Raw genomic sequence first — 18,597 nt, 5'->3', positions numbered from 1 at the left:
CTCCATGGGCTTATCTGACTTATGGACCAAAGTGGAACAAGACTAATGCAGGCTATTTGGCATCAACCAATATGGATCTCCCTTTGTACTTTTGTGTTTTTTACTTCTAAATTCACAGTAGAATTATTTTCAGTACAATTATATTCAATCAGTTAACTTCTTGCATTATCCGTTCACTCGCATACACATCTGCCCTGGGGTAGAACGATGGAAATCTGCCAGACAATGTACGCTTAGCCACTCTGAATCACTCATAATATAACACATTCATTACAAAGATGAGTGTCTTGCTTGAGGACACAACAACGGCATTCAGTGGTTGGAGTTGGGGAAGAACTACGAAACTTAAGATTGTTTTTGTCAAGCAATTTCTCATTTTTGCATTTTTTTTGTGGATATGTAACTTGAATGGTCTTTCAAACTTATCTATCTGCCATTTATTAAAGTACAGATATTTCTATTGTTTAAATAATTTTTACAGTGAGTGAGCTTCCATGTGTCCAGAGATCTGACCTATAACTGATGGGTTTAATGCCATACTACAAAACATTCCAGCCAAAGCAGAACAACAGAACTAGTTCTTTTTAAATAGTCCAAAGTTATTCCTCGCTTTCCTTATGCATTCCAAGCATCCTGATTATTCGCTGTGATGAGCTTATGCAGGTTTCACAACTTCGCCGTCACGGTAACCCTAACATCAACTAGCATGCTAACACCACAATTCCCGAATCAATACAATACAATAAACAATAAAACACTTCTTAATTGTGAAACACTTACACAATAAAACAGTTCTAGGTGCATGATTAGGCTACATTCAGATTGCAGCCTGAAGTGACCCAAATCTGATTTTTTTCACCCCTATGTGACCTGTATCTGATCATTTAATGACAGTCTGAACGATACAGATCCAATTTTTTCTAATGCGACCCAGGCCACTTGGGTATGTGCTCCGAAAACCGTCTTCTCGTCAGATGAAAATTGTGTATGAACTCCGTGTGAGCGAAGCAGCGAAGCACATCACAATCTCACCATTCTTGGCTGTGACTCTGCACCCCTTTTTACGGATGTTGCTGCCACTGTCCCAGAAAACACCATGGCCAAAAACCTTCTCCTTCTCCTTCTCAATCTCCTCCTTAGAACAAATAAGCTGTACATGTTCTGGCTTCTGTATGACACCAACTTAAAAATGGCCAGGTGCTCACTGCTAGTGTCCATGTTTAGGCTAAATCCATAAACACTGAGCACACTCACTGTGTGCGACGACGTTGTGTCTTCCAATACACATGCAGGACACTTTTGGGGCATTTAAAGTTCACACTGAAGATCACGTACAAGTAGCATTTAATTGGAAAAAATCCAAATTGTGCATTAAGCCCTGCAGTCTGAATGTAGCCTAAGATACAAACCTCTGACCTCTACTTTTACTTTATATTTATACTGGAGCAAGACAAATTTTACTCAAATACATACAAAAAAAAAACAAAAAAACTACAGCCACATTAACATCTCCATGGAGACAAGTAGATCATGGACCCTCCACTAGAAATGTTACATAGAGCCACTTTAATTGTAACCATACAACGTCAAAGTTAAAGGAGGCTTCTTATTGGTGTACAGCCTGTGGGAGGAACAGTCTTCAGACTTATCTGTTACTATCCTCAAATTAAACTCCTGAAAACAAACTCCCTTTTCCAAAACAGCTTGTTTCCCTGAACCATTTGCTCACATAGTTATTGCTTCAAGCATTCACTCCCTCTGTATTTGCTCAACGTTGATTTGTGGACTATACTAAAAGATAGCCATATGCGTCTTTATTATGCACTGCAGAATGTATCGTGTCTTAATTTACTCCAGGTTTGTGTGAGAAAGGCCCCGACGATTAAAAATATCCAGACTTTGAATTAAATTAAAGACAGTCTTCTCCACTGGGAATATGAAAACGCCATTTGCTCAGAATCTTTGATAAATGTAAACACAAGGTGAAATTTTTCCAACAATTTTAGACACCAAGTAAAGTAGAACCAATAAAAATGTTGGTGAAGAACTGTGATGAAGTAAAATGAAAGAGAAAATGGTGATTATAAGCGCAAATAGTAAAAAAAATACATGTTTCTGAGATTAATGAACCCATGTTTTTGCTGGTAGATAATGTACATTTTACAATCTTTCAGTCTGTTATTTGTCAAAATATTGATTCATGCAGCTGTATTAAAAAGAAAAATAGAACCAGTGTTTAAGGCAATACTTTTTTTTAGTACAAAATACATAATTAGGTGTCAGCAATTTTTCCGACGCTGATATTCCAAGACTGATTCCTGCTTCCCCTCTCTTTATTATTACTTGATGACACAAATGTTTTAAAGCATTCTTCCTCTCTATCTTTTTCTCGCTCTCTCTTTTCCCTCACATTTGGGATGTTCATGGAAACTTATAAAAAAAAGCACACACTGTAAATAAGTACTGTATAACAAAGCAGTAAATAAATGGGTAACACTTCAGTTTAATAGCTAACTAAGTGGTAATTGGTATGTTATTTAGCTATTATTTGGTATTAATCAAACACTTATTAATGCTTATTAAGATTTCATTGTATGTACAAAAACATGTATTGTAATCTCCACTACTTTAATGGGAAGATAATAGAGATAATAGTATAATGGGTTAGTACTCGAAAAACACAGCCTTAGACAAAAATGCAAAGCCCTGCACTCACAAAAACACGCAAAATAGTGTGGCGCAGGACACATTTTGAAAGTTTATTGCGGGCGCGAGACTGCACAATGCGGGAATGGGCTGGTGGGAGCATAAACTGCAGTCCTGCAAACTATACAAATGGTTAATGTTTGCCTATCATACATAATTGGTGCCCTAACAGCCTAAATTTGTGGATGTGGTCTAATTTTGCGCACATTTTAAACAATTCCTTTCCGCTTCTCCGTGTTTGATAGAGCTTAAGAAAGCGAACGTCCCCATCCTGTGGGATTTGCGAGCGGGAGCAGGACAAAGTATCGCAAATGTGTGCGGGGTACAATTTTTGGCGGGAGTGGGCGGGAGCGGGACTGCACAATGCAGGTGCGGACAGGACCGGGACTGAAAATTCTGTCCCACACAGACCTCCGCTTTATAAATACTCACAAAGATGTAATTAAGCACTTATTATGCATTTTACTGTTAACTAGCTATTAATATGTGGTCCCTAATCTAAAGTGTTACCAAGAAATGACTACAGAAAACAATAATTAACATAACATAACATGACTGGCTTTTTTTGATCTGCATTTTATTTTTGTGAAGTTGAATTCGTGTACTAACGCTGGTTAATCCTTGCCAGAAGGTGCTGTGGTTTAGGTAGAGGATTCAGATCAGAGAGAGTCATTTTAGGTTTAAACCAACTGTATTTCGGCATTGAAACCGGCAACCAAAATGAAAGACTCATGAATTTAATTCTGCTTTTTGATTGGATAATACTCTTGAGAACCAAAACCCCAAATTATAACATAAAAAAATGTGATTGTTGTTTTAGCCTTTAGTCCTTGATTTACTTAAAGGTCTGATATCTTTACGTCATTAAAGCTGGATAAACCCAAGCACAACTTTCCTCCCCTCCTGCAGAAGTGTAAACAGTTTCACACAAGATGAATGTATGGTTGAAATGTAAACTCAACATATTTGATTTCAGAATCCCTCCTCTCTTTTCTCTCTCAGATCCAGTCTTCTCCGACACGTGTAAGATTGACACGCGGTTCCTGTCTCTGAATTACCTGGGCGGGTACGTGGAGCCCCAGCCCTCCAAAGGCTGCGTCCTCTACGGGTCCGATAAGGACAAAGAAGTGCACGTCATCGAACTGCAGGCCCCCAACTCCAGCAGGTGAGACGCAACATCAGTGAAGCTCTCCAGAACTGACCGACCGACTGCAGATGTTTTCAAAATATTCACGCTAATTTTTCAGTTCTATTCGGTTTATTTTTGTAGATCCCAAAATTACTGCAGCAGTTGCCTCGCAGGGTTTAACAAAATAGTGGATTTAACCAACAAAAAGTTAGAAAATCAAACAGTGTAATTGATCATTAATAGACAAGCAGATTAACCAACATTCACATGAAGCAAGATCATGGATAACTGTACCAGAGCGCCCCCTGTCCTTAGAGCCTCCTTCTCGACAAGGAAAAACTACAAAAAAGAGCAACCTTGAAGAGAAAAGAAAAAAAAGAGACCTTGAAGAGAACCACAGTGAAGGAGAGATACAGAATTCTGCTTGAAAGAACAAACTAGTTTCTTTTTAAGTGGTCCACAGCTAACCAAAGTCATTCCTCACTTTCATAATGCATTCCTAGCATCGTAATTATGAGTCTATTTCACAACTTGCAGAGACCAGGGTGGAGATTTGCCCCCATGGTACTGCCAACGATGCATCAGCAATAAAAAGAATGCTTTATATTAGATACAGACAAAACAGCATCATTTTGACTCTCATTTAACTCAACAAATTAAAGATAAGAGCTCCAGATACACCAGGACAAAGTCAGAACGAAGCCATGAACTATTGCATGTTATTTTATTCCTTGTTTTTAGCAGGTAGCGTGCATTATAATTAACGTCTCAAATAATAAAAACGCTTGTGTTGCGAAAGTGCTGGTTTCCATCTGCTGACCTAAAGCACAGGACACTGCTCAACATTACACAACAAAAACACAACACTGACCAATAAAAACTATTGTAAGGTAGACAACATCCGTTATGGAGTCCTGGTTTATTGCAGGCTTAATTGTGCATCGTGGTTTGTGGGAAACATGGCCTAAAAAGGAAAATTAATACTTAATGATTATGGATTAAAACAAAACATACCAGAGCACAAACCAACCATTGTTGTGGGCACTGTTTAACTTTTCTAGTGTAGATGTTATTGCTTTGTCTGGAATGTTCCACAGCAGAGCATTAAATGTCTAATGTTTGTAACGATATCCAAGTCTCAGGATACGATATCGACACAGTATGAACCTCACGATACGGTGTTTATTGCGATATTTTATGGAGGCTCCCTCAAACTGTGAATATGCTACTTTTTCATCTAAAAATGCCTTCACAAGACTTAATCCAAAGAAATAAGATTTAAAAGTGCTTAGAACTGTTTTTTCTTCATGTAATCTGCACTGAAATGGAGAAAAGGATCATGGTCTATGTAGTTCCCTCTGTTTCTTTTTTAGCTATTTCTGCATCATAACTATTAATTTAAGCAAAGACTTCGAGACTTCGATATATTGTGATGGTCCACGATATTATTGTGAGACCTTTGACAATACTATATGATGATATTGCGGTTATTGTTACACCCCTACTATCTAACATTTACTTAATTTTGAGTTTTCATTGCTCAAAAACCATGGGAAAAAGGATATTTTTACCGTGAGCAGGTTGTCTTTATAAAGATCTGAACTGTAACTTCACTTTGTGGCGTCCCGTGTGTTTAATGATAGATAATTTTAATGCCACACTTACATCAAAACATTTCAGGCAAAGCAATCTCCATGGAGACAAACATGCTGTAATCTACACCGGAAAATCCATTGTGCCTCTTTTAACAAACTAACCCAGAACAGAATCTGAATTAACCAAGGACTAATCAAGACTAAACCATGACAAATGTAGGACCAGTCCAGGTTTAAAGGCACTGTACCAGATTTTTACTATCTTAAAAAAGTTGAAAACAAAAAAAAAACTTAACATAATGATGCATCTCGAGCATCCTAGTTATTCACCGCGATGAGTTTATAAGCTCTTTTCACAGATCTCAGAGACCAGAGCAAAGTTTTGTTGTGGCTGTAGAGCTAACACTGACAACAACTATCATGCTAATGTGCACTTCCTGATCAACAGACAATAATTAGACCTTTTTTTGACCTTAAGAGCTGTTTATTTAATATATCTTTACTGAGGCAATACAGTTTTTTCTCAAATACATGGGAATACATTTGGGTACACGACCTTTTAATACCACAAATAATGCAGTCCTGTAATTACACTAAATCACCACCGGACCGCATATTGAGAACCGCTGTTGTGGAGGTTACGCTGCTCTCACTTATGTCCATACAGTTTATGTTGGCCTTCCTTGGAGACGCTGTGCTCTGTGGTGTTCCTCTTAGAATAATATTTCAAAACAGGATCTTAGGGTTGACTTGGCTCTGTACACTGCTTATTATGTTTAGCCCAAAGACAATGTGATAGAAGGGCCTAATCTTTTAGAGCAGTGTCTGGTCTGCACATGTCCGCTTTTTCCTTGAAATGTATCCACTTTTAATTAGTTGGCCAGACTTCCGACTATGAAGAACATGCAGCAACTATGGGGCAATAGTGACGGGTTTGGGAATTTATTTTTTGTTTACGTGGTTACTTAATTTGACATGTAAAGAGTAATTTTGGCTCAATCTAGGTTAAATCAAGAGGAACCAAAAACTTTCTTTTTAAACAGACATTATAAACATCAACTTAATACTATATTGTTAACCTAATGACATAATTGCAAAGTAATTTTTTAAGGTTTTCGGGAAAATTCTAAAATAAACCGTCTCTGTCAAAAAAGATTATTGGGTTTGGGTTTTGTTTTGTTTTTTTCCGTTAAAATGTTTCTGATTGGCCAAGCACAGAGCCGCCTACAGTCACATACAGATCCAGCATTGACTGGAGAGTAGAATCTCAATTTAGCCAAAGAAAATACCGTATTTTTCAGACTATAAGGGGCACCGGATTAAGGTCGTTTTCACACCGCTAGTTCGATTAGTTGGTCCGCACCAGGCAATAAAATATTATGTAGCAAATACACTCCAGTTGGGTCCGCGTTCACACCGGCAAACGAACCAAAACTGGTTCGATTCACGTGTCTCTGTTTCCCCGGTAAAACAGCGATACCTCCAGTTATCAACACCGATGTTCCTGTTAAAACCACGGGCCGTCCTCATCTCAAATTATCACCATGAACTCATAAAACAGCAACATGTAGAACTTTGTACAAACTCACCGCATCAGCCCAGAGCTCGGTAACAGCAGCAGCCAACAGTGCTCAAAGTAGCGCGCAGCTCCTCAGGACGGGGCTGGGGTCTGGTCCTTGGTCTTCTGTTACAAGTTCGTTGGTCAGATGGTCTGGAGGCTCCATCCTCCATGTGCTGGTTCCAAACGGTGGCGAGAAAGACCAGTGCGCAATGACAGGGTCTGAGCGCGTACGTTCCGTCGTCTGCGCGCTGGTTCTGTGCGGGAAAGTGAGAATGCGCTGTGGACTACAGGTCCGGGCGCGCTGCTCTGGTTCTCCGCGCTCAAGAATCGCGGCTGGTTCCGAGGTGGTGCAGCATCCGGACAGAAGCGTGAGTCCAGTTTGGTTTGTTATATGTTGTTCTGAGCGTCCGTCCTCCGCGCATTTGGTTCTTCCCGGGGAAAGGGCTTCCTCAGGTCGAGGCTCCCCGCTCCAGCTCCTTTGAGCCCGGCTGAACTGGAGCTGCCCCGCTGGTTCAGGACTCTGGTTTGGATCTAGTCCGACTGTATTTCTCACACTAGGCTAAAAACAGGGACTTTTTTAAGTTGTATCAATTGAATGGGCGATTGCCTATTGCCATAAAATTATTTGGTTAATTAAAGCCTAAAATAACAAATGTTGGTTGCTGCGTGATCACGGGGAACACCGGGTCGTCTCTGTGCGTGTAGGTCCCGAACAGGTGCGCACCCCCAATTTTGACTCACTCTGGAGCCACACGTTCGCACACTGTTCTTGCTCTGATCTTCGTGCGTTACGTTCTCAGTAATGGCCATTGTTGGTAAAATAATTCGAAACTGAATCGCGGCTGCGTCTGGACAACAATCTGTTACTGCGCTGGAGTCGTACAGTGCGTCATTTCAGGCAGAGGAGACGCGTGTCCCTCCCATGATGCATTTCGAATAGTCTGTTTGTCCATACTGTCTATGGTTGGACCCGGGTTCGCGTTCATACCAGAGGAACCGCACCAAAGTTGGTCATTTGGTGCGGATTCAAGCGAACCGAGACCACCTCATTTTTGCGGTCTCGGTCCGCTTCATTTGGTTCGGGTCCGAGTCCGATTGACGCTTTCACACCAACGCAAACGAACCGAACTAACCACTTTTGTTCGAATGGAACGTTTGGTGCGCACCAAATACTGTCGGTGTGAAAACGCCCTAAAAGGCTTAATATCGATGATGTTGAGTTCTCTCGTCTATTTTCATACATAAGGCGCACCAGATTATAAGGCGCATTCTGAATTTATGAATGTGAATGTGGGTTGATGAGTGAGTTGTGAGTAATAATGTGTTTAATGCAGCTTTGGGGATATTTCTTTAGGTTTTTCACAGACAAAACTGAAAACCACATGGCAAATTTGCATAAACTATAAGTGCTGAAACAAACAGGTAGGAACAGACACAGTGGAATATGAGTGTTCTTTCTGTGACAGAGGATGTGCTGCAGATGGTGAGTCTGTTCTGTGCTTCTATCGCGTTGGAGATGGTTCATGTGAAACTTTTTAGAGATTCTCCTGACTACAGTAGCCATAATTCTCCGATATCCATCAAACGGTGCGGCCTCGTAGTTTACCAAAGTCGTACTTAAACATTTTGACAGATTTTTGAGCACCAAGTACCACATAAAATCAGTTTGAGATAAGCACAACCTGAATTAATACATAAGGTGCACTGAATTATAAGGCACACTGTCAATTTTTGAGAAAATGTAAGGATTTTATAGTCTGAAAAATGCGGTACTCAGGCAGTCATGCTTTGAGGCCTGTGAAAAATATAGTGTAATGATTTATTTGTAACATGCATTTTTCATTATTTCCCAATCAATAAGTTGTTTGATTTCGGGAATGTTGGCATTTAAACTCCTGCTATTGTTGTGTCTTTTACCTAAACACTTGTGGATGTGTTTACAAGCATTGTTATGTGATTGATGAAGGCTGTTGATGAAGTTTGGCAGCCATGTTTTTGCCAGTCAGACCCCAGACTTATTACATCTGAGAAATGAATGTAAATGCCTTGTGCCCTTAGTATGAATTTACACAACTGGTCAAAAGTTTTAGAACACTCTTTTTTACAGTTTTTGACTGAAAATTATTCAGTTTATTGTGCCATTGCATCTGAAATGAAAGCATAGGACAAATAAGCTATTTCAGTTGAAAAAGAAATCATGGAATCAATTTATCATATCTTAAAATTTATAATGTGTGACACTTGTAGGTTGCTTGGCTTTCACTCTTCTGTCCAGTACATCCCAAAACCAGCTCAGTGGGATTTAAGTCTGGAGACTGTGCTGGACACTCCATATTTTGAAGCTCAACATCTTGTTTTTTCCCCCTGAGGTAGTTTTGGCAGACCTTGGACTTGTGTTTTGGGTCATTATGTTTTTTAACCTCTGTCTGTTCAGTTCTTACATTTGTACCATTTCAAGCTGTTTATTAGACTTGCACGACTTGAATTGCAATAAAAAAATGGAAAAATTAGGGTGTTCTAAAACTTTTGACCAGTGGTATATATCAAAAGGTGTTCAATATGACATAAAACATGATTGCTGTTGATATTAGTTTTACTACATTTTAAGTTGTACATTTTTCCGTTTCTCCAGTGCATTCCAGGTGGATGTGATTGTGGATCTTCAGCCCCTGGAGGAGGACGCCCCTCTTCACCGCGACGTTGTCCTCATCCTCAAATGCGCCAAAGCCGTCAACTGGGTCATCAAGGCACACAGAATAATGGGCAAGCTTCAAGTGGTGGTAAGACATCAGCATGACAGGAAACAAACTTTATGATAGACCGAGATAGATGGCTTACCCAGACAAGCCAAACCACAGATAAATGAGTTAGCAGAGCAGTATGGGAAATTTGGCATCGAAGTGTTGTGTGTGTCTAGAAATGGGGTCTGGGTACTGTCGTGGGATGGGATGATACGAGGTGTTAACAGATTAAGGGAGACAGAGTTTTATTGTGTCAGCTCCACAGATGTGATCAGACACTGAGCCATCAAAACATGTCAGAGCGGAGGGATCTAGTGCAAAGAGAACAGCCTAACAAGAGCTCAAATGCTAAAATGGAGAAGTACAATCTGGTTGGAAAATCCAATGTTTACTGATGATGTAACTAATACTAGATTAATAGCTACACTTTTTAAAACAGTTAATGAGTATCCATGAGTGTGCAATCAAATTACAATTATGATTATTGCTCTAATCAGTTACCAAACAATGTGCAAATGAGTAATGGAGGTGATTAACAGTAACTCTTAAATGCTTCCAATACACATTTAGTGAAAAAGTAGCCGCATATTATATCTTTCTACTTTTTGAGTGCATTTATAACAGCCTATATTCTATGAGAAATATGGTGCTGTAAATGGCTTGATGAAATGCCCTACCTTTTTCTTCTAATAATTAACTGTTTGAGTAATCGTGATTTCAATTCTGATTTCGATATGCAGCAGCCCTAGGTCTACAGCAGTGGAGGACAGGGCAGTTGTAGTGAATCTGTGTATCATTCGTTCATTCATTTCTCAAAATAAAACCAAAAATACGAAAATGAAAAAAACAACTATTTTCTTCATTTGTTTGTCTCCAAAACCAAAATGAAAAGACGGATAACGAGTCATTTTTTCAGTTTTTGATTTTGTGTTTAAATGAATAATAGAAAAAAAAAAGGATAACAACTGTTTTTACATTTCCGTGATCCAGAAGTGACACCTAAATTAAGCAGAATGTGCCATAGACATACATGTATATGCCTATGGAAAGTGGAAGTGCAAGATGGAAACCCATGTGGAAACCAACATCCTTTTTCATCCTTCTGAAAATAAGACCAGAAGACATGACGACAGAAAAAAATCAGTGTCATATTCCAGGTGTGTTCTTTTTATTTAAAACAAAGTAATAATAGACTGGATGTAAATATTATTTTTCACCATCTGCCTGATCTGTGGTCGTGCATCTCTAGTTTAAATGGTGGTAATGTTAGCACACTCAGCCAAAAGAGAAACGGTTGCTGACGAATGGATGAATGAATGAATAAATTAGGTGCTCCGTTTGTTCTTCTGCTTGAGCATATGTTACAAAAATCATGGAGGTATTACATATATATAACTGGACAGCTTAAGGGTCAAAATTGGATGAAAAAGGAAACGGACATTAAATGTTTTTTCCATTATTCATTTAAACACAAAATTGAACACTTAACAAACGAATCGTTATACATTTTTTCATTTTGGTTTTGGAGACAAATAATGAAGAAAATAGTTGTTGAAAACCTAATGAATGAATGATACATGGATTGCAGTGGTCATTGGTTTTGTACAGTTAAGTGTGTCTATTCTGAATGTAGTCTAGTGTTGCCTCATCTGTGTGAGTGTGATCCTCTGCAGGCCTCCGTCATGACTGTGCTCCTCACCGCTCCTGTAGCCTCTGTAGCCTGTGTAGCTCCTGTGTTTGTGCAGCTGCTGGTCACTGCTCCTCAGACTGATGTCAGCACAGCTCACAAAGTGACACTAAGAGCAGATCGGGTTGTGTTTACATTTTTAAAAACACATTTACGGCACCACTGCCCATTTTTCCCCCTACCAGACCAGTTGTGCAGCACGGGGCCAAAGTCAACATGGCTGGCTACTTTTCTGGGTTTTTCATTACATAACTCAAACTGGACCAATCCTTTACTTGCACATTACATGCACAAGAAAATCACAATTAGTCAAATATTGGTCTGTTTTGGTTCTACGTAAGGTTTTGAGTAAGCTAAATGAACATAATGTACACAATTAGTGGCCTTTTAATGAATTAAGAGGAGAGAGAATTTTATTTTCAGTATTTTCTGTATTTTCAGTAATCAGTATTTTGTTCTAGTGTTGTCTAATCTCAATCTCTTTTTTGATGCTAAGGAATAGACTTGAGAGTCAATACCAGAGGTGCAAGTTGTGATTTGGACTCGAGTCAGACTTGAGTCACTATTTTTAGCACTTGAGATTTGACTTGATAAAATAGACAAAGATTTGGGACTCGACTTGGATTTGAAGGCCAGTGACTTGAAAAGACTTGATGTTTAGACTAGTTAACAAATTAACTGTTATTAAGCACTCTTACATCTTAAATCTTTCTGTTCCTAATAATTTGCACTCTTGTCAAGAGATTTAAAAAGGAAAAATTTGCATTTCTACAACTATTATATAAATATTCCTGATGTTTTAAATAAAGTTTAGTTTAAAATTCATATAAAATGCAAAAAGTAAGATATATTACTATATATACTTTGGTTTAAAGACTTGAAATGACTTGAAGCTCAAAGAAGACAACTTGGACTTGACTTGGACTTATGGGCTAGTGACTCGAGAATCGACTTGGACTTATATTTGACTTGGGACTTGAGGTCAAAGACTTGATACTTACTTGAGACTTGCAAAACAATGACTTGGGTCTGGTCAGTACCCATTCCAACTCCAGTTTTATAATTAAAAACACTTTTTCTTTAGACAATCAAATGTGATTTCAGCATTAAATAATAGTACTTTATTTTATTTTACCATGTGGCCTCATATCTGTGTAATTCCTCAGTCGTCCAAGTAAGTCACATGTCATGTTATTTTGGCTTTAGACTGACTGAAAAATTAGTAGCATGACATAACAATTAACCATTCAAAACAAAATGCTCTTTGAACTGAATTTTGAATGGTTAAACGTCCTCAGAATTGGGCCAATAAGCAGGAAATGGTAACACATTTTTTAAATTTTTTGTGCTTTTGTGATACATGATATTACTGAAACTACTTTTTGCCACTGACATAAAGCAGGATGATTACAGTAAACCTATTTTTTTAAAGAGCCAGTATCATTAAAAAGCATGAGTTGTGAAAAATAAATGGCCATAGAATTTATTTATTCTACTTTTTACAGCTCAAATCTTTACATAAAAACTTTATGTTATTGCTTTGTCTGCCGATATAGTAATTATCATGACAGATTTACCTATGAATCAGTTATATAATGTTCTGAGACAATTGCAAGTATCAAACTCTCAGCATACCAACACTGTAACCACTTTTTTACAGCTTTTTGCTTTTTGAGCAATGAACATTTGGGAAAGTGTCAAGTATGCATGATATGATAGCCTTGTAAAGACTGATGGCTCATTCTGTCAAAGGGCAGGGTCTCCTCGGGCCTGTGTGAGAACTGTGTGTGAGAACAGTGATTTTTCAGAGCCGACGGAGCCCAGTCAGACCTGAATATTTGAGGGGAAACTTAACCCTTTTCTCGAGCTATGACATGTCTATTACCTCAGTTACATGATTCACACTTTAAACAGTAACGGCAAGACCCTACATGAATATGGAATAAGACCCAGCGCATAGACTGTCTTTTGTTACTCTTAGATCATATAACTGCAGACTCAAGAGATTAATAACGGTTTAAGTAAATCCTCTATGCCACGGGCCAGTACAATGAAGTGCTTGTTGGTGATATTTGAAGTGACTTTAACTTAATTTCATGCGCAAGACATAGTTTGTTTACTTTTCTCTATGGAGTTACATTGTTTTGAAGTAGCAGTTCTTTTTTTTTTTACAAGAGTGGCGTCCCATAGATAGAGCAATGTGGTGGGCTTATATTACACAAAATGAGTTCTTATGAGCCATTTTTGTTACCTGGAGTTGTGTTTTGTTTCATTTGAGTAATCTTTTATCATTAGCCTGTCTACATTTCCAAATCTCAAAAGGCTCTTTTCCAACTTGTAATGTCACGTAGTGGTAGTTTTCGAGTTAACAGCTGGCTTTTACCTTTTGTTCAGTAGAGATTGGCAATTTCAGGGCTGAAATTATCCAAGTGAAAGTGCATGGAGTTTAAAAACACACTGGAAAACACAGGGTTTGTGTGTTCAACATGTGTGAATGAAAGAAAACACAACACCAGATATGTTTTTGATGAGGAAACAACATTATAGATCAGAAACTAGAAGAATATGGGCCCTTTAAGGCAAGCTTTCATACATTAGTAATACATTATATTCATCAGACTACAGAACAATTGTAGTAAGAGAAGTAGTTTCAGTTGCAGTGGTAGAAGCAGATATATGTTTTATTCTTTTAATTAGGCAGAAAACTTCATTAGCCGTCTTGAGAAGTGTCACTAATCTCGGTGATGTGTCACATATCAGCTGTTTTTAGTTCTTGGAAAATGAAAAATGTCAAGGAAAATACATCTCACTGACAAAGTTGTCAGTCTAAAAGAATCAAAAATATACCAGAAGCTGAAGACAAGATCAAAGTATTACTAGCAGTTGTATTTGTAGAAATAGAGTAGTAGATGAAATAGAAAAGTATTGCATAAATAGCAAAAGAAAATGTTATGCTTTTAATTATTTTGTTATGGAACCTACCTGGACTATAATCCTTAGTGTCAGGGATCGGCTCAAAGACTGGACAAGCAATTTAGTTAAATATTCTTGACTACTTGACTTTGTAAAATAATCAGACAATTTACTTTTTTAAGCAGTGAGTCTTGATCAATTAATTCATCTGCCATTTTAACTGTTCGGTCTGCTTAAATTGCTCTTCAGGGATAAATAAAGTCACACTGAATTGAATCATCTTCTCTACGCAGGCCTCCGACACCATCAGCATTGGTTCTGGCACAGAGAAGTTGATGCAGGTGACTAAAGTGCCCAAGCAGCCTTTACCTTTGGGCTCTCAGAACCTGATCCAGTGGGCCGAGGAGCACGGCTATGGCCCGGTCACCTCCTACACCAGCACTTCTGTGGCCAACCACTTCAACCTCAGGCTCCGCGAACAAGGTAATCTAATCAGGCACTGCAACTGTGGACACGGGGCATATGTTTTCTCCATTCTGTGGTCTATAATTAAAAACATCATGATGGGATTTTAAGCACCACTATCTGTCATGTTACTATGAGAGTTTCAACATGAGGACAAATAGACAGTTTTAGACTTATGGCCATCTACTTAATTTTGCATTTATCAACCCACAATTACACATGTTAGAAAGCTGTAATTACAATAAATTAAATATACAGTATGTAACCTGCATGTTTACAATTTTAAAAACAGTCACAATTGAACCTGCACTTGGAGGGCTTACTATTTTTTCTCATTCTCAGTATATGCACTGGCCAATCTATAACCTTTACGGTTCTATTATTGTTGCCTGTGTGGTATTGTTTAGTTATTTTTGGTAAAAGTATACAGGACTCTTGTGGCGAGAACATAGATTCACAACATCATCAAAACTTCATCTATTTTAGGGTAATATCTGTCTTTAAGCTGCGCACATGCCACATCAAAATAGAAACTACATCTAGAACTAAAGCTGGACAATAAGGACAGGATCAAACCAGGTCTACATCAGGACTGAAGTGGGCTCAAACTAGGACAACTGAGAGCACTTCCTTATACTATCACAAGTGACTCAACAAGGAAGGAAGGCCAACCCAACAGAGAAACCGCAGTAGTTCCAATACAAACCCGCTTAAAAATAATAATAAAAAACAGAACTGGTTAATTTTAATTGGTTTTCAGTGGTCTATTGCTATTTATTCCTCACTTACCTTTATGCCAGGGGTCTCTAAACCTGTACCAGCTACCAGTGGCTCTCTACCGCCTTTCAAGTAGCTCTCCAAGGGATTTCTGAATTACAATTAACCCTCTCAGGCTCAAATTAAGTTTTAGTAACAGGAAAAATCTGATATTTAGGAAAAATTATCATATGGGGTAGTAATATACAATCCTGACTTTTTTTGAGAGAGACCTTCACATGCAGTGCGTTCTGGGATGTTGCAGATTTGCAGCATTGGTCCGGTGTGGTAAATTATCACTGAAGACTGAAAATTATATGAACGCTAACTTTATGTGTACACCACTTTTCATAACAATGAAAACAAAAAGCACAGTGTAACAGCTTTACAGTGGCAGAACAACATCACTTTTTCGTGTGGTGCTCCAAGAAACAATTTTTATCCTTTGTAAACAACAAAAGTACTTTGCACTTCTGACAGGTCATTTGCATGTGGCCATTTTTGCACAGTCTGCATCGTCCACATTTATCAGCATGGATGTGAAAAAAGGCTCCTGAGTAAAAAAGGCTTATAAAATATGGATGTGGAGTAAGGAGGTAATCGGCATTTAGCTGTTGCAACGCATCTCTGTACATCATCTCATTGATTGATTGATTAATTTATTTCAGTCACAGGTATATTCTGACATTATTTCACAGACACTGGTATATTTAACATACACAGACCGAAAAGGTGTAGGCTGAAACTTGAGCTTATTCTGCCTTTACTCTTTATTCCTTTGTCAGAGCGTCATCTTGACACCAGTTCATCTTCATAAATACAGCAAGAGGAAACAAACAAATCAGTAACAGCACAGCAAAGTACTATAGCACAAATTAAGTATCATAATTCATGTGTCTGCCCAGAGTTAAACATTTAAACTTATTTTTAAAGTGGAAGAGAGCGGTGCGCAATTTTAGATCTTCTGTACAGTTGTTCCAGAGCTCCACCCCTTCAACAGATGGACAAAATTTAATAACATTTGTTCTGATTTCCTTTTTGATAACCTGAGCTCATATTGGCTATTTCAGATTTTGATCATATTCTGTAATGATTTTGAAGAGATTGTTATTTCCTTTGAATGTATTTTTCAAAGTGTAAAGTTTGGCTAACTCTTACAATTTCAGAGTTTGAAGGTTTATAAATAACGCATTGATTGGTTCATGATAATGTGATTGTTCTTATTGCCTTTATTGCAAGGTAAAGACTGGATTTGTATTAGTCTTTCATGTATTGCCCCATATGTCAATACAGTAGGTTTGGGGCAATACATATAAGACTAATACAAATCTAAGGCTTTTATATATACTCAGTTTCTCATGACTGCTAAAATTAGTAGCTCTCTGGCATTTTCTTTTTGTAAAGGTAGCTGACCGGAGGAAAAAAGGTTGGAGACCCATAACTTATGCATTCAGGCATCCTAATTTTTTTTAGTTAGTTAGTTTTTTAAGTTAAATCTAACAACAGCTAGACAGCATACAAAAGACTTATTTTGACTTCAAGAGATGCTTATGATTATATCTGTGCTGGGGCAAACTTTTCTGAAATACATGTGGTAAAAAATGGATACATGGCCTTTAACATTTCAAGTTTGATTTGTAGGTTTGTTTTCATTTCATTTTTGGACTGTTATAACACAATTTGATTCAGACAGCCTTTATATTTCATTTTATGCAAGTATATAGTTTGATTTATTTTGTAGTATTTTTGCAGATTTTCAGTTCTGTTTCTGTTATAAAAGTTAGTATGCTGTCTCTCTCTATGGTTTCAAACACAGTGGACCCTCTGGAGAGCATGTTCCTTCCGGATCTGTCCATCCTCCATGACTCCAGGCCTCACCATGAGCCCAGGAGCGCCCCTCGTCTCTCTGACATTCCCCCCCACTTCGCCCCCTTCCACCCTTCCGCATCAGACGACTACATGCGCCTGCCTCCCTCCCTGGGCGACAGGGCATGGGACATCGAGGGCCCGGAGGAGGTTCAGGGAATGCTCAATGTGGGGCTGACGGTGCAGTGTGAAGAGTCCAGGATGGTGGTTAGCATAGACAAAGACAGTCTCACGGTAAGTACAAGACACATTTTGAACTTTTCATTTTAGTAAGATTTTATTCAAAAGAGATTATTCAATATTTTCCACATTTATTTATGTCCCATTGTAGTGGACCAAACAGAAAGGCAAAGACAAGGTAGTTTAAATTTAATAAAGTCAAAAAAAGATGTAATTTAAAGGCTCAAATTAGGTAAATCATTAACAAACTAGAAAAGCACTCAGAGAGCGCAGACCTCCGCCAAGGACTACCCCCATTTTTTATATAAATTGCGATAAAATCAGTCTTCTGGATCAGATCCAGATCAGCCTTTGGAATATGAAAGAGGATCCCATTGTCCATCCCTGAGTCAAATTTCATGGGGTTTGGTCAATAATTAACCGAGATATTGAGAAACAAAATTTTTGGCCCCATTTACCACAATGTTAACTAAAATTTCAAAGTGATCCAGAATCCAGGATTTCTTCCGGATCACCCCCAAAATGATGTCATTTCTTCCTTTTCACATTTCCAACAAATCCTGAAAATTTCATCAAAATCGGTCCATAACTTTTTGAGTTGTGTTGCTAACAGACAAACAAATAAACAAACAAACAAACAGACAAATGCCGGCAAAAACATAACCTCCTTGGCGGAGGTAAAAAGCTGGGCCCAACTAGAGTAACTTAAATCAAACTAAACAGAACAAAACAGGGGTTTTTAAATACCTGATCACCAACTAACACTAAACACAAGAGGAGTGAATTATACTAAATAATTAACTAAACTACTAACTTAATTAAAATAACAAGAAGGCAAATAAGTTTAATACAGAAAATAATAAATGATAATAAAGTAACCTTAAACAAACTAGACAAACAAACTTACTGGCCACTTGAACAAAACTAAAAGATTTATATTAACTAAAATGTGTGCACCCAAATATGAATATAAGTCTAAATAAAGGAATTAAATTATG

General features: G+C 38.0%; 1 protein-coding gene across 1 annotated transcript in view; it reads left to right on the top strand.

Moving 5' to 3' along the window:
- tgfbr3 (transforming growth factor, beta receptor III) overlaps positions 1-18,597 on the top strand; it is a 150,351-nt gene that overhangs the window by 92,912 nt on the left and 38,842 nt on the right. Inside the window, exons 6-9 of the mRNA XM_055165064.1 lie at positions 3,709-3,871; positions 9,624-9,771; positions 14,626-14,815; positions 17,370-17,653. Of these exons, the coding sequence (XP_055021039.1) occupies positions 3,709-3,871; positions 9,624-9,771; positions 14,626-14,815; positions 17,370-17,653 (785 nt within the window). The remainder of the gene's footprint in view (positions 1-3,708; positions 3,872-9,623; positions 9,772-14,625; positions 14,816-17,369; positions 17,654-18,597) is intronic.

Source organism: Boleophthalmus pectinirostris, unplaced genomic scaffold (assembly GCF_026225935.1).
Source record: "Boleophthalmus pectinirostris isolate CB_2022bp ecotype Guang Dong unplaced genomic scaffold, ASM2622593v1 HiC_scaffold_7, whole genome shotgun sequence".
In the NCBI taxonomy this organism is placed as follows: domain Eukaryota; kingdom Metazoa; phylum Chordata; class Actinopteri; order Gobiiformes; family Gobiidae; genus Boleophthalmus; species Boleophthalmus pectinirostris.
This window is presented reverse-complemented; position numbering and strand designations above follow the sequence as displayed.